This window comes from Ursus maritimus, unplaced genomic scaffold (genome assembly GCF_017311325.1).
Source record: "Ursus maritimus isolate PB19 unplaced genomic scaffold, ASM1731132v1 scaffold_4, whole genome shotgun sequence".
In the NCBI taxonomy this organism is placed as follows: domain Eukaryota; kingdom Metazoa; phylum Chordata; class Mammalia; order Carnivora; family Ursidae; genus Ursus; species Ursus maritimus.
The window spans coordinates 1,901,027-1,915,852 of NW_024426552.1; the positions used below are offsets into that span (position 1 = coordinate 1,901,027).

General features: G+C 51.1%; 1 protein-coding gene across 1 annotated transcript in view; it reads left to right on the top strand.

Annotated features, from left to right (window-relative positions):
- The first annotated feature begins 14,388 nt into the window (after positions 1 to 14,388).
- TSPEAR (thrombospondin type laminin G domain and EAR repeats) overlaps positions 14,389 to 14,826 on the top strand; it is a 59,355-nt gene continuing 58,917 nt past the window's right edge. Inside the window, exon 1 of the mRNA XM_040621820.1 lies at positions 14,389 to 14,740. Within this exon, the coding sequence (XP_040477754.1) occupies positions 14,588 to 14,740 (153 nt within the window). The 5' untranslated portion in view covers positions 14,389 to 14,587. The remainder of the gene's footprint in view (positions 14,741 to 14,826) is intronic.

Consider the following 14,826-nt stretch of genomic DNA (forward strand, 5'->3'; position numbering starts at 1 on the left):
GTCTTCAGCACAGCGTTGTTCCGGTACCCATAACACACCGTCTCCACCAACGCAGCTGTAAATGAAGCCTGGGAATCCAGCAGCTAGCCATCCAATTCTGTTTTTCTTTTTCATAATTCGTTGTTCTAGATCATTTATATTTCTGTACCGATTTTAGAATATATTTTAGAGTCAGGTCATTGCTTTCTAAAGAACTTGCTGGAATTTTTATTAGAATTGCATTAAACTTGCAGGTAAATTTGGAAAGAATCGACATTTTAACAATATAGAGTTTCAATTCATAAACATAGTATCTATTTCTAGTGATTTAGGGTGACTTTTTTTCTGCAATATTTTATTATTTTTAGTACATAAACCTTGTATATATTAAGTTTCTCTATTATTTCGTTTTTCAATGTTTTAGTTAATGGTGTGTTTATTTCATTTCCAAGTACTCATTGCTACCACCTAGAAATTTAATCAGTTTTTGTGTATTGACCTTGTATCTTGTGACCTGGCTAACTGCACTTAGGAATTCTAATAGCGTTTTTATATATTCCTTAGGACTGGACGTGGCCTTTTCTTTGTCAGAGGGATCTTAACTATAATTCAATTACTTCAATTGACAGAGGGCTATTTTGGTTTTCTATTTCTTCTTGTATGAGTTTTTATCATATGTATCTTTCCAGTTATTTGTCCATTTCACTTAAGTTGTTGAATGTGTCAGCATCAAGAATTGCATTTTTCTTTTATTGTTCTTTTAGTGTCTTACGGTCTGGGGCAATCGCCTTTTCTTTATTCCTGATATTGTTTATTTATTTCATTTTCTTTTCTTTTTCTTGACTGGTCAAGGTAGAAATTTATTAATTTTGGTGATCTTTTAAAAAATTAGACTTGGTTTTATTAATTTTCTCGTTTGTCCATTTTCTATTTGGTAGATTTCTACACTTCTCAATTATTTCCTTCCCTCTACTTATTTTGGATTCTTTCTTTTTTTTAAGATTTTTTTATGGTAATATTTTTTTATTATATTCTGTTGGTCACCATACAGTACATCCCTGGTTTTTGATGTAAAGTTTGATGATTCATTAGTTGCGTATAACACCCAGTGCACCATGCAATACGTGCCCTCCTTACTACCCATCACCAGTCTATCCCATTCCCCCAACCCCCCTCCCCTCTGCAGCCCTCAGTTTGTTTCTCAGAGTCCATAGTCTCTCATGCTTCATTCCCCCTTCTGATTACCCCCCCCTTTCTTTATCCCTTTCTTCCCCTACCGATCTTCCTACTTCTTATGTTCCATAGATGAGAGAAACCATATGATAGTTGTCTTTCTCTGCTTGACTTATTTAGCTTAGCATTATCTCCTCCAGTGCTGTCCACGTTGCAGCAAATGTTGAGAAATCGTTCTTTTTGATAGCTGAGTAATATTCCATTGTATATATGGACCACATCTTCTTAATCCAGTCATCTGTTGAAGGGCATCTCGGCTCCTTCCACAATTTAGCTAATGTGGACAATGCCGCTATGAACATTGGGGTGCATATGGCCCTTCTCTTCACTAAGTCTGTATCTTTGGGGTAAATACCCAGTAGTGCAATGGCTGGATCATAGGGTAGTTTAATTTTTAACTTTTTAAGGGACCTCCACACTGTTTTCCAGAGTGGCTGTACCAACTTGCATTCCCACCAACAATGTAGGAGGGATCCCCTTTCTCCACATCCTCTCCAACAATTGTTGTTTCTTGCCTTGTTGTTTTTTTAAGATTTTATTTATTTATTTGACAGAGAGAGACAGCCAGCGAGAGAGGGAACACAAGCAGGGGGAGTGGGAGAGGAAGAAGCAGTCTCCCAGTGGAGCAGGGAGCCCAATGTGGGGCCCGATCCCAGAACCCTGGGATCACGCCCTGAGCCGAAGGCAGATGCTTAACGACTGAGCCACCCAGGTGCCCCAACTTATTTTGGATTCTACTTGAGCTCCTTTTTGTAGCTTCTGAAGGTAGAAACTTAGATAATTGACGGATTCCTTCTTTTCTATATAAATTATTAAACTATACATTTCCCCCTATACACTGTGTTAGTTGCATTCTATAAAGTTTTTATTTTATTAAAAATATTTCCAGTTTTCCATTGTGATTCCTTCTTTGACTCATGGATTATTTTGAAGTGTGTTATTTACTATCCAAATATTTTTTGGTTTTCCAGATATCTTTCTAAGTTCATGATTTCTGATTTTGTCGTGGTCAAACAACATTCTCAATCCTATCAAACATATTAAGACTGGCATTATGGCCCAGCATATGATTTATTTTGGTGAATGTTCTATGTGCACTTGAAAAAAATGTGAATTCAAGTTCACTGTTGTTGGATGGAATATTGTATACATGTCAATATGGTCAGGTTAGTGTATAGTGTTTCTCAAGTTTTCTGTATACTTCTCAATTTCATCAAATTTGGAAAACATTGAGTCATTATCTCTTTAAATATTTTTCTGTCTCCCCTGACTCCTGACCTTTTTCTCAGGGACTCCAGTTATATTTATGTTAGACCATTTAATATTTTCCTCAGATTACTGATGCTCTGTTAATTTAAATTTTTTTTCTTACTGTCTTTCAGTTTGGGAAATTTCTATGTTTATGTCTCATAGGTCTTTGATCATCATCAGTCTTTATTCTGCTTTTAAATTCATCCTTTAAATTTTTTATTGTTAATGTTATGTTTTTTTAGCTCTTGGAGTTCCATTTAGTTCTCTTTTGTATCTTACATTTCTTTCTTGTGTTCATGTCTTCCTTGAAATCCTTGAACATATTTATTGTTGTTTTAACTGCCTTGTCTACTAATTCCAGCAACTGTCATTTCTGAGTTTGTTTGTATAATCTGTTTTGCCTCTTGATTATGGGTTAGATTTTTTCTCTAAGGTGTTTAGTAATTTGGGGGCACCTGGGTGGCTCAGTCAGTTGAGCGTCCAAGTCCTGCTTTTGGCTCAGGTCATGATCTCAGGGTCGTGGGTTGGAGCCCTGTGTTGGCCTCCACACTTAGTGCGGAGTCTGCTTGAGAGTCTCTCTCTCCCTCCCCCTCTGCCCTGCCCCCGCTTGTATGCATGCATGTGCATGCTCTCTCTCAAATAAATAAATAAATAAATAAGTAAATAAAATCTTTAAAGATATGTCTAGTAATTTTTTATTGGATGCTGGGTTTCAGTAAAAGAATAGCGTGATATTGTTGGATGTTGTATGTTGTTTCCTTCTTTTAAAGAGCGCTGGGCTTTGTTCCATCTGGCGCTTACCACCTGCGGATGGGCTTGATCATGGTGATGCTTCTGTGCTTGTTTTCGTGTTTTCTTATTGCAGATTGAGAGAAGCCTTTACTCTCATGCAGGTTTAGCACGACTATTAACATGTGACTTCTGGGATGTGTATGTGTAGCACATTACACCTTCAGCTGTGCTCCTGACACCACACCGGGGGTGTCAGCAGGGCATGTGAGAAGATTTTAGAAAAAACAGAAACGAAAATTGCTAATGTTAAAGTTAGGAGGGCATTTAGACATGCTGTGGAAACACATGGGTCTTGCAAATCCTAATCCTGATTGAAGGGTCATCATGAGGAGTGATGGGGCAAATCAAGGAAAAGAACTATCCCATGGAAGACAGTACAGGAGGGTGAAGGATGAGCCCAGGAAGGCCCAAGTGGCCAGAGGCCTGCAATACTCACCCCCAGCCTCTGCTGCCCAGCTAGGGCCTTGGGGAATCACAGGAAGCCACAAAGGGTCCTGCAGGATGGCAGTGCTGAGTACAGAGCGGGGGAAGTGGATGTGTGCTCAGGCTGGGAATAATGACAAGATACATGGAGCCAGGGCTCTGGTCGGTCTTGGGCGTTTATCGGTCAGTTTGCTTAAGTGCATCCAGAGACAGCAGGAGGGCTGGCAGGAGCTGGTGCAGGCTGATTGGCAGGGGCTGGACACACAGCTTGCAGGGGTGCAGAGGAGGGTCAGGCAGGAGCTGGGGGCACAGCAGGTGGGGGCGCAGCAGGGGGGCTCGCAGCAGCTCTCTGGACAGTTGTCCACCTGCCAGGAGGAGTTGGGGCAGGAGTCACAGGAGGCGGGCAGGCAGACACGGCTGCCGTAGCTCAGGTCACTGGAGCAGACGGACAAGATGGACGTGGCCATGGTGGGGGTGGGGGTGGCAGGGCTGGAGGAGGCTGTGAGTGTGTGTGTGTGTGTGAGTGTGTGCCAGGTGCCCTGACTTTCTCCTCATACCCTCCTGGCTTGTGCTATCCTAGCAGCTGTCTCCCCAGCCCTCCCCTCCTTGGTGCCGAGAGCTGGGTCCTGAAGAACCAGCCACAGGAGTTATTTCCAGGAGTCCTTGCTCTGTTGACAAAACTCTGGAAATTGGCCTGGGAGTCTCTACTTGTTTTTAGTCCTAGAAAGATAGCTTGGGGGTGGAGTGCAGTTTGTAGTTTTATTGGGGGTCGTTGGGGGCCCTGGTGGAACACCTGGGTGTTGGGGGCTGGGTCCCAGGCCTGGTCTGGCTGAGCACCGCCATGCGCCTCTGTGCTCGTTTCTGCATAACGATGATGAGTCATGATTTGTATGCAGCACCGTGTCAGCGTCCTGAGGCTACGGTAACAAACGCCGTAGAGCAGGCTTCAACAACAGAGGTCCATTCTCTCCCAGTTTGGAGGCTGGATGTCTGAGGTCAAGGATTGGCAGGGTTGGTTCCTGCTGGGTCTGTGACAGAGAATCTGTGCCATGCTCTCTTAGCTTGGGGGATCTGCTGGCAATCTGAGGGTTCCTTGCCTTGTAAGAGCATCTCCCCTTCTCTGCCTGCATCCTCGCTCGGCATCCTCCCTGTGTGCCTGTCTGCATGCACATTTTCTCATTTTACAAGGATGCCAGTTGTATTGGGTTAGGACCCCTCTCCCCCAGTGACCTCATTGTATCTTGATCGCCTGTGAAGACCATCTTTCCAGAAAAGGTCACCTCTGCAGGTACTGGGAGTTAGGATTTCAGCATCCTCATGGGACATAATTCGACTCTTAGCAAGCACCTGGTCTGAAGCAGACACAAGGCCAGAATGTGGGATGGGAGGAAAGGTGGAGCAGGTCTCCTTTCCTGGGGACTGCAGTCCGCAGCAGGTGAAGGATGGGGCGCAGGGGGCACGTGGCATCACGGACCAGCTGCACCCGCACATCTTCTGCTTGTCCCGGCACGGGTGAGCTCATGGGACACTTTGTGCTTTCGTGTCATTTACAGAATAATTGTAACAAGAGTACAGAGTGTTTACACATGTCCTCACCCAGCTTCCTCTAGTAACATCTTACGTAGCCTCAGATCAGTGATAAATCTTAGAAATCAGCATGGGCACGTTACTGTTCACTAAAGGACACCCCCGTTTCCCACGAATGTCCCCTCTCTGGTCCAGGACCCCATGTACATTTGCAAGATCTCCCTAGTCTTCTCTAGTCTGAGGCAGTTTCTTGGTCTTTCCTTATCCTTTGTGTCTTGACACTTTTGAAGAGCCCTGGTCACATGTGTTGTAGAAATTTGGGGTTGTCTGAGGTTTCCTCACAACTGGACTGAGGTTATTATGTTTGGGGAAGAATCCCACAGAAGTAATGTGTCCAGTGAAGCGGGGATATATGATGTTGCTGTGTCTTGTCACTGGGGATATGGTTATTTTTTCCCCTTGTAATTAATAAATATTTGGGGTGAGGGAGATTCTATGAGACTTTACAAGCATCCTGTTTCTGCTGTTGTGTTTGTCCAATGGTTTTAGCGTCCCTCTGGGGGCCATATCTGCAGCAGGGTCGCTGTGGTGTTCTGATGGTGAATTTCCACTTCCCCATTTCACCTCCATTTATTAACCAAAATTCTTCTGTAAGGATGAGCTGCCCCTTTTCCTCCATTTATTTACCTGTTCTGGTTTAATTTATTTCATTATGGTCTAAAGAATATTTATTTTATTATTTGGGTAAAATTCCAGTATTATCATTATTTTGTTCACATTGTTCCAGCTTTGAGCACTGGGACGTCGTTCATTTGGGTCCTATACCTTTCAGCATGCTTCCAACTCCCCAGCGTCTCACTTCTGGTCCCAGCTCCTCTGGAAATCTCCCTGTCCCATCCCTGGAGTCCACCACTTCTCCAGGGAGCCCTGCTCCTTTTAGTGGGTGATGGTATTTAGAAACCATGATCTGGAGCTCGATGTGCTCAGTGCTGCTGGGGTGTCATTTTGTTAGCAGGCAGAGCAAGGAAATGCTCGTGTGTGTGTGCTCACACATGCCCGACCTCAGGGGGAGGCATTCAGTGCTCGCTGGACTGTGGTCACTGAGGTTTTGTCTAGATAAGCGTCCACAGGCTAAAAAGCTCCCTCTTATTACCGAGAGATTTTATCATGAATGAATGTTGGATTTAATGGAATGCTTTTTATACATTTATTGAGATGATTAAACAATTTTCTTTTTTAGTCTGTTATTATGTTGAATTACATTAATTGATTTCTTAAAGCCTTTGTTTTGGAATAATTAGAAATGTATAGGAAATTGCAAAGGCAGTATGGAGAAGTCCGTGTACTTACATTAATTGGTTTTCGAATGTGAACCAGTCCTGAATTCCCAGATAAACCCCACTTGGTTGTGATGTTATCATTCTTTTTATGTGTTGTTGGATTTGATTTGCTAATATTTTATTCAGGATCTTCATGTCTGTTTTTGTGAGGCTATCGGTCCGCAGTCTTTTTTTACTGCGGTATCTTCAGTTTTGATAATGCCACCCCCATGAAAGGAGTTGGCAGATGTTTCCTCCTCTTCTACTTTCTAGAAAATATTGTGTAGAGCCAGTATTTGGTCTTCTTTAAATATTTGGGAGAATTTCCTGAGAAACATAATGAAGTGCTTACTGAGGAGTTGGTCCATTTCACACGAGCTTTTGAATATACAGGCATAGTGTTGTTTGTGGAGGTCCCTCATTATCCTTTCAATTTGTGAAAAATGGTTGGTAATATCCCATTTTTTGTTCTTGATATTGGTAAATTATTTCTTCTTGTTTTTTCCCCCCCTGGTCAGTCTGGCTGAAAGTTTACCAATCTTATTCATCTTCTCGAAGAATCAATTTTGGTTTCAATTGATCTCCTCTGTTTTTCTTGTTTTCACTTACATTGAGTTATATTACATATGATTATACTAACCTATCCTTCCATTATCAAATTTATTAAGTCAAAACTTAGATGGTTGATCTGATACCTGTCTTCTGTTCTAATGGAAGCCCTTAGTACTCTAAACTTCCTTCTCCTGTAGCCGCCCCCACCAGCCCTCTCTGTGCCGATAGCCCTGATCCGTTGGCCCTTTCCAGCTCTGATTCCATAATTCCTGGACGCGGTGCGTATATTTGAAGGGCACTAGCTCGGTGAGGACTCTCCCACGATGGGACTGGAAGGCAGGTAACCCTCTAGGAGCTGAGCACTTGGACTTCCACATCCTCCAGCCCGAGGCCACTACAGCCGGATTAATCCTCTGTTCCTGTTCTCACTTGCCAGGAGGACGTGAGATAAGGGAACATGGAAAGCTGGCTGGATTGCAGAGATAGTCAAGCCCGGCAAGAGAGAGTGGTGTTTTTATTACAAAGGTCCCCTGGGGGCAGGGACTGGCGCTTCATCCTCACCTCTCCCACAGCTCCTGGCAGAGGAGAATAAGAGGTGGCATTCTGAATCATCAGAGACAAGTTTTGTGGGTGGGACCCTGAGGGCAGCTGAGCATCCTGTCCCGGGAAGAACTCAGCTCAAACCCCCTTGTCCCTGTGCCAGCCCTGCGTTCTGCCTGGTGTGTGCACTGTCTTTCGCCTCCTGAATGTCCACGTGCCCAGTGAGGCCAGGTGCTTGTTATACCTAACGGGCAACATGCGAGAAAGGCGAGAAAAGAAGGCTGTGGTTTGGGGCTGGCAAGTGTGGGTCCAGCAGGTGGATTTGTTCCCAGACCGTGTGTGGATTTTTCTGTGCCGGCTGCTTAAGGCGCCCCGCCGGATGCCCTCTTGCCGATTGAAGTAAAGTGAGCTCAACATCAGCTGTGTACTAGCCACGTGGCTCTTACTCAAGAGCCACTTAGCCAGCCCTGGCAGCCTGCATTCCTGCAGGCAAACACATACCCTCCCACAAACTCAGGTGGGAAGTTCGTAGTCGACCTAAAACGTGGCCCTGCACAGAGCCGACTGCATCGTGAGGGATGGGCCGTGCCTTTCCAACTCAGTCCCTGTGAAGCTGTCCGTTTCTGGGGAGCAACTTCTGCCTGCCAGACAGTATTAGCAGTCCCTCCCACAGCCCTACAAGAAAGGAGGATATCATCCCCTATTGCCAATGAGGAGAGCGAGCCTCAGAAAGACCCATGACAGAAGCTGCAGGACATAGCGTGTCCCAGGACAGCTGGGCTCAAAGACCACGGTCCTTGCTATACCGTCTGCTTGACCCTTTGGGCAGTGTTGTGCACCCTGAGAACCCTCTGACTCTGGCAGGTGACCAAAGTGGATGAGTAGGGATTTAAAAGCGTTGATGTGTGCGAGGGCTGAGTGCTGGCCGGCCGCAGAGGTCCATTACGCCTTTGTGAGGTTATTCTCTGCTGTTTTGGCGCTTCCCTGAGGCCTCAGTGAGCCCCACACTGCCTTTGCCTTCCCAGACTTTGGATGCGTCCACGCTGCAGCCCCAGAGAGGCCAGGAGTCCCGCGCAAAGCCCAGCGTGCCAACCTGTTCCATGTTCCATGACTTCCTTTAAAACAAGTTAAGGAAAGCACGTTCGAACCCACAGAAGGGACGAGTCATTTTCCCATGCACACTCTATCTTTACATTGTTTTCCTATATCCTTTTTTAAACCAATATACTAGGAGAAGAGTGGTCTCTATTACTGTTTTAATTTGCATTTCTCTGATTCGTGTGGACTTGAGCATTTTGTCATATGTGAGCCCTTTGGATTTCTTCTTTTTTAGATGGCCTTCTTTTTTTTTTTTTTTTTTTGAAGATTGTTCTTATATTTTCCTTGTTGATGTTCAGGGGCTCCCTGTCCCTTCTATACCTTTCATGGTGTGGCAAACACCTTTCTCATTCTGTCCTGGGACTACTGGCCTTGTCCATCGTGTCCTTCCTGAGCAGAAGTTCTTGTTTTGATGTGAGCAAGTGTAATGACTTCTTTCTCATGGTTTGTATTTATTGAGCTTGTTTGAGGAATTTTCTGTACCACAAAGTAACAAAGATGGCTCCCAGCCCTCCCTCTAACTTGGAAGTTTCACCATTCACCCCTCCTGGAGGGGTAAACTATATATCCCAATTGGGGAGGAGTTCAGCCTGGTTTTCTCCCCCAGAGACACCCACCTGTGCCATCACTTTCTCCCAACGACCCCTCGCTCCCCACTGATCTGCATGGCCTACTGACCATGGGTGTTCAAGTTCTCCATCTCTTCTCTCCATGGGTCCACCCGCCTCTCCTTGGGCCCGAACTGGCCTGTTTTGTGATGATGGCTATACATTCAGTCTTACTGTCCCATAGGGCAACCCTTATAATATCCTAACCTAAATTTCTGGAAATAAACTCCTCCTGGGCCCTGGGCACACAATTTAAATCAATGAAATCTGCGGAATAAGGAGGATTTTCTTGGCCATTTAGTTCTGCCTCCCTTCCCACCCCAATGGAAGAGCCCCTTCTCGGAGACCGTCTAGAGTGTGCAGAGCCCACCTGGCTGAGCAGCTGTGCCTCACACCTGCACGCCCAGCCAAGGCAGGTGGCATCTTCCGAATTACCTGGGCCTTGATGGATTCCAGTATAGAAAGCCTTCCCAGAAAACAGTTCTGGGGCATGAAGAGCCTGGCTCCCGGTCAAAAATCCTATGCGTGATCTATCAGGCCCGGCCACGGGCGATCACAGAGACTTCGCCCGGTGGGTGGCACAAGGCGGCCCTGCCACACACCAGGCCTGGGACGCAGCCAGGGCACTGCCATCCTGGGGGAACTTCAGCGTGGACCCAGGCCCGCTAGCCCCCCTCGGTGGTCCATCTGCATTTGTAGCCCCGGAGCCTCCATCAGAGGCCTCCTTGTAGGGCGCCTGGAAGCTACTTTGCCCCCTCCCCACTCTGACTCAGTACCCGGTACTTTTCCATGCCAGCCCTCCCTCCTCCTCCCTCCTCCCTGGGCCCCAGGGCTTATCAACCCACGGGAGGCTTTCGTCCTGGGCTCCTGGGCGTGGCCCCCACCGCACGCTCTTCCTGGGGGGCGGGCGGTCGGGGCTCCCTGTGGCTTTAGCCTCTTGCCTCTTGCTCATACTGTCGTAGCAGGTGACTGAAGTCTTCCGCGTGTCTGCCAGTCTGGGTCGCTGCTGCAGGCGGCTCCCCCCCATGTCCGGCTGCTCAGCTGGGCCCCTGACGGGGGGAAGTCACTACCATCCCATCTTACAGATGAGCAAGATGAGGCTCTGAGAGGCTCATCCAGTCAGTTGTGGGCCAGACCGTAAGACCCTGAGGCTGGTCGAGGACCGTACGTGGAGCCAGTTTCGAGTCCGTGTGCTTCTGGCTCCCGCCACATCTTTCTGCTGAACTGGAAGGACTTTGGGGACAAATGCTATTTCTGGAGCTGCCCTTTCAAGAAGCCTTTGTAGGCTAAACAGGGACCACCTAAGTGAGAAGAAGCAAAGGCTGTTTATTCCGAGCTGGCTGTAACAGGGGGTCCCCCACCGGCCCAGGTTTGGTAGAGACTCAAAGCCGGGGAGGGAGAGAACTTCTGGTGGAGAGAGAGGCCCGGGTGGGCCCCACGGGGGCTGCGGAGCGGGGAAGCTGCAGGTAGCCACCTCGAGGCGGGCCCCCCGCGTGATTGGCTAGGGTTTAGGGAAGGGGTCTGTCCTTCGCCAAGTCCTGGCTGTTTGGGGCCGATGGCTTCCCGGCTGGCTGGCGCGGAGGCCACGTGGCAGTGTCTGGCGGCCGGCGGCAGGTGGCTCGGCCGGGGTCTGCTCGCGCACACAGCCTCTCCGCGTGAACGTAGCAGCCGCAGTGCATGTAGGCAACTGATCAGAATTAATTTGCAGGGCTTTATCACCGTGTGTGTCCGACCGTCCTGCGGTGGCTCTGACTCTCGTAGACTCGGTCACCCCTCATTCCTGCATCCGGCAGGAACATTTCCAGGGAAGTACCGAAGTCTCTGCCCGTGTTAACCTTGGAACCCCGCCAGCCGTGTGCGCAGACTGCAGACAAGGCGTAGGCGGGGCACCGGATGCCGACAACTGAGCGTCTGTCAGCGCGAAGCCGGCTCATCCGCAGGGGCTGGAAGGGCAGGGGTGGGGTGGGCGGAGGACAACCAGGAAGGGGCTAGTCAGTCAGACAATGGAGGGAGAGGTTCTCCCTGGGATTAGCCAGATTCGGGGTTCCCCTGCTGCTAATGCACCCTGATTGCCTGTGCCCGGGGCTCAGCCAGGCTGCGGCACACTCTGGGTGCTGGCAGCCTTGCCCGGGGGTAGACCCACGTGTCCTGAAAGAGGGGCCAGACCCCGCCCACCCGCCCCAGCATCTCTCAGCGTTTTGAGGGTGAAATTAGGGCACGGTGTTTACTTAGAGCCTCACACGCTCCAGGGACCCCGACCAGACACAGCCCCGCAGGACTCGGAATCTGACCTCGGTGGGGGCAGCCCCAGGCCTTGTCAGAGTCGGGTCTGGAGCGCAGGCTCGCCCCCGAGATGCCCGTCTCCTCCCTGGAGTGGCTCTGGGACCCTGTGGCGACACACACAGCTGCCTCAGGGGTGACCTCTGCCCTTGGAGGGCGCAGACCCTTCTCCCGCGAGTGCCCCCACTGTGGCTCCACGGAGCGGCTGCGATCAGCGCTGTTTGCGCTTCCAAACGCGTAAATAGCGACAAAGCATTTATACCTCCCTCTCCTCACAGCGCCCCCCAGAGGTGTCCTCCCAGCATTGTTTGGGTCCCACTCCCACCCCACTGGCCCCCACGCTGTGCGCACGCTTCCACCCGACGGAGATCAGCAGTGTGCCGCACGCGGGGCCGCTCACCTCCCGCCCGCTAGCGATTCGTCCACCGCGCACACAGGTGCCTCCACACCCTTGTCGGCGCCCCTCTCCCAAAGGACCTCAGTGTCGCCTGCTGTGCCCAAGGCTGGCCGGGGACCCGCTCTGCACCCCGCAGCCGGTCACTGGGGATGGGCAAGTGTGATCTCGGTGGCTCTCCTTGCGTGCAGGTGGCGAGGCTGGGCCGGTCTGTGGTCTCCAGTGCGCCCTCTGCCCCGGACTCCTGTCCTGTGAGTCCCTGGGGACACAGCCCTGCCAGGGTTCCTGCTGGGCGCATTTATGAGGCAGCAGGAGTGTCTACGTGCTGTGCGGATCCTTCTGTCTCCTCCGCCTTGCCCCCCACCCCCACGCCCCTTGTGCTGCAGCCCTACAGCCCCGTTCAGGACGGGTCTCTCCCCGACTCTTGACCACAGGCCCGAGGCTCACTTGAGACGCTGACTTGTCATTTCTTCTTTGCACTTGGGGCCTGTCCTCTGCACTCCTGTTTCAGACAGAGTTCTCCTTCTCAAATTCCTTTGATTTAAGGGAGGAAGATGTGCCCTACCTTCTGCTTTGTGACTCACTTGTCCTCGTCCCAGGCCACCTTTATGCAGCACCCGCTGGCTGCTTCCTGCCGCGTTCACCCCTGCAGGGTGCAGCCGCTGAAGGGCAGCCTGGCCAAGGGTGGGGGGCGGGGGCTCCGAGTTCCGCTCAGTCCTCGGAGAGGGGTGGGGAGCGCTGCGGGGCGTCCGTCTGGTGGCCAGCAAAGGCCCTCGTGTCTCAGAGCCCCTCTCTGCCACGTGGATGGCCACCCGCCATTCTCATGCTGCTGCCTGACTGTTTCTTGCAAAAATAGGGTAGTTGTCCTCATGTCCCCCCCACACCCACTGGGGCCACAGCCCTGGTTGCTTCGAGGAAGATCAGTGGTTTGACCCCTAGCAGAGGGTGTCCCTAGGATTTCTGGGCTGCCTGAGAGCTGTCGGCGAGTGTCTGCCCCAGCCCCTGGGGTCTGGTCGAACGTGACTGCCGCGGGCGGCCATGTGATGCAGGCCCGTGAAGCGGAGCGATGCTTCACCGCCTGGTGTGTGCGCTCGTGGGAGACAGAGTCCAGACTCCCGGGTCCCGGCACCTGTGCGCTACCAGCCACTCGCTTTCGGGCCGCTCATTGTCCTCTGCCCACACCCTCCCTGTGACCAGCGGACACGCACCTCCACGCCACAGGCCTTCCCTCAGGGCTCTCAGTCTGTGGCTGCAGACACGGCCATGCTCCAGCCCTTCTGTGGCTGGGCACTAGTTTTTCCGGACTGTCCCCTGCCACTTCCACCCGGCTCGCTTCAGCTGGGCAGTATTTATTTAGTGATGACTGTATGCCAGGGGCTAGCCACGCACTCCTGGCAATCTGGAGATGCCATAGTGTCCGTCCGGGAGGGGCCACACACTCGGGAGAGGACACAGGTCACGATGCTGAGACCAATGCAATATGGTACGTGCCACAAGCCTTGCCAGGCTGTCACAGCACAGGAAGCCCTTGAGGATTCTGGTTACAGGTCTCTTGTCCAGGGAGGCTGCTCCCTCCTGGAGGGGCTCCTCGCGTTGACGGACCGTGGCTGCTGTGGGGAGGCAGGGCGGGATGTCTGTGACAGACCACGCTGGACTGCAGGTCAGCCTCCACTGTCATCGCCACAGGGCCTGCCGACCTTGCTGACTGAGCCATATAGTGGACAGAGTGTGGGCTGAAGGCCCAGCACCCCCATGTCAGATGCATGCCCTAGCAGGGCCACTGGGCCCGAGGGGGATAGCTCCGGAAATGGCTAATTCGCTCCTGCGTGTCTGGTCATTTACCCCAGGCCATGGTCAGGCATTTGGTGGCTGGGTTGTGTAGGGTCTAGGCAGTAGCCACAGGCTCTGCTCCAAGCCAGCACCTCCCTTCCAGAGACGGGGCCCCATGAGCTGGTCTGGAAATAGCCCTTCTGGCCACAGATGCTGTCTGGGCTCCCCATTTTCCTTTCCTAGCATCCGGCCTCAGCTCAGGCCAGGCCAGCCCATCAGCTATGTTCTGATGACCTTGAACTGTTGGGCAGAGTTTCTCCAGGAGTGTATCTGCCTCTCTGCGGTGTGTGCAAGGAGCAGTGCCCAGTCCCAGGGCGGCTCTCGGGTCACACCAGAGGCCCCACCCTTCCACAGCATGTGGGGACATGCATCACGGAGCCCCGCTGAGAACACAGGGCATGCCACACTTGGTGGTCCCTGGACTGGTGGAGCCTGGCTCCTGTGGGGTGTGCACTCCCTGGGGCCGCGGCTGGGACTTGTCCTTCTTCTGTCCCCCTTGTACTCCCAGGACAGCATGTGGCCATCGACTGGGAAACAGCGTGCCATGAAATGTACATGTGTAGCTCCTTCTGGGCAAAACCTAGGGGGGGGGTCTGCAAGTGCATCGTTGACTCTCAGGGCCTCAGTTTCCCCACTGGTAAAGGGGAAACTCGTTGGGGCCCACATAACCCACCTGTGGTTTCCCTGACACAGACCTGCGCCCCCTGGACATCCTGGCAGAGGCCGTCCCTCCACACAGCGCCACGGGAGGAATCAGGGTGATGCAGGCCCACGGCGTGCGAGGACTCCAGCTCTCGGCCGCCGCCCCCCACGCCGTGAGCTTCCCTGCGTCGAGGATTTTCTTCCGATGCGACCTCTTCCCTGAAGAATTTTCGATCGTCATAACTTTGAAAGTTCCCAGTCTTCCCCCGAAGGTCAGTGACGCTCTTTACTCCTCACCGCCCAAGCGCACAGTGGGTACGGCGGACCTGGACTGCGGCCAGGCACTGCTCCCGGGCTC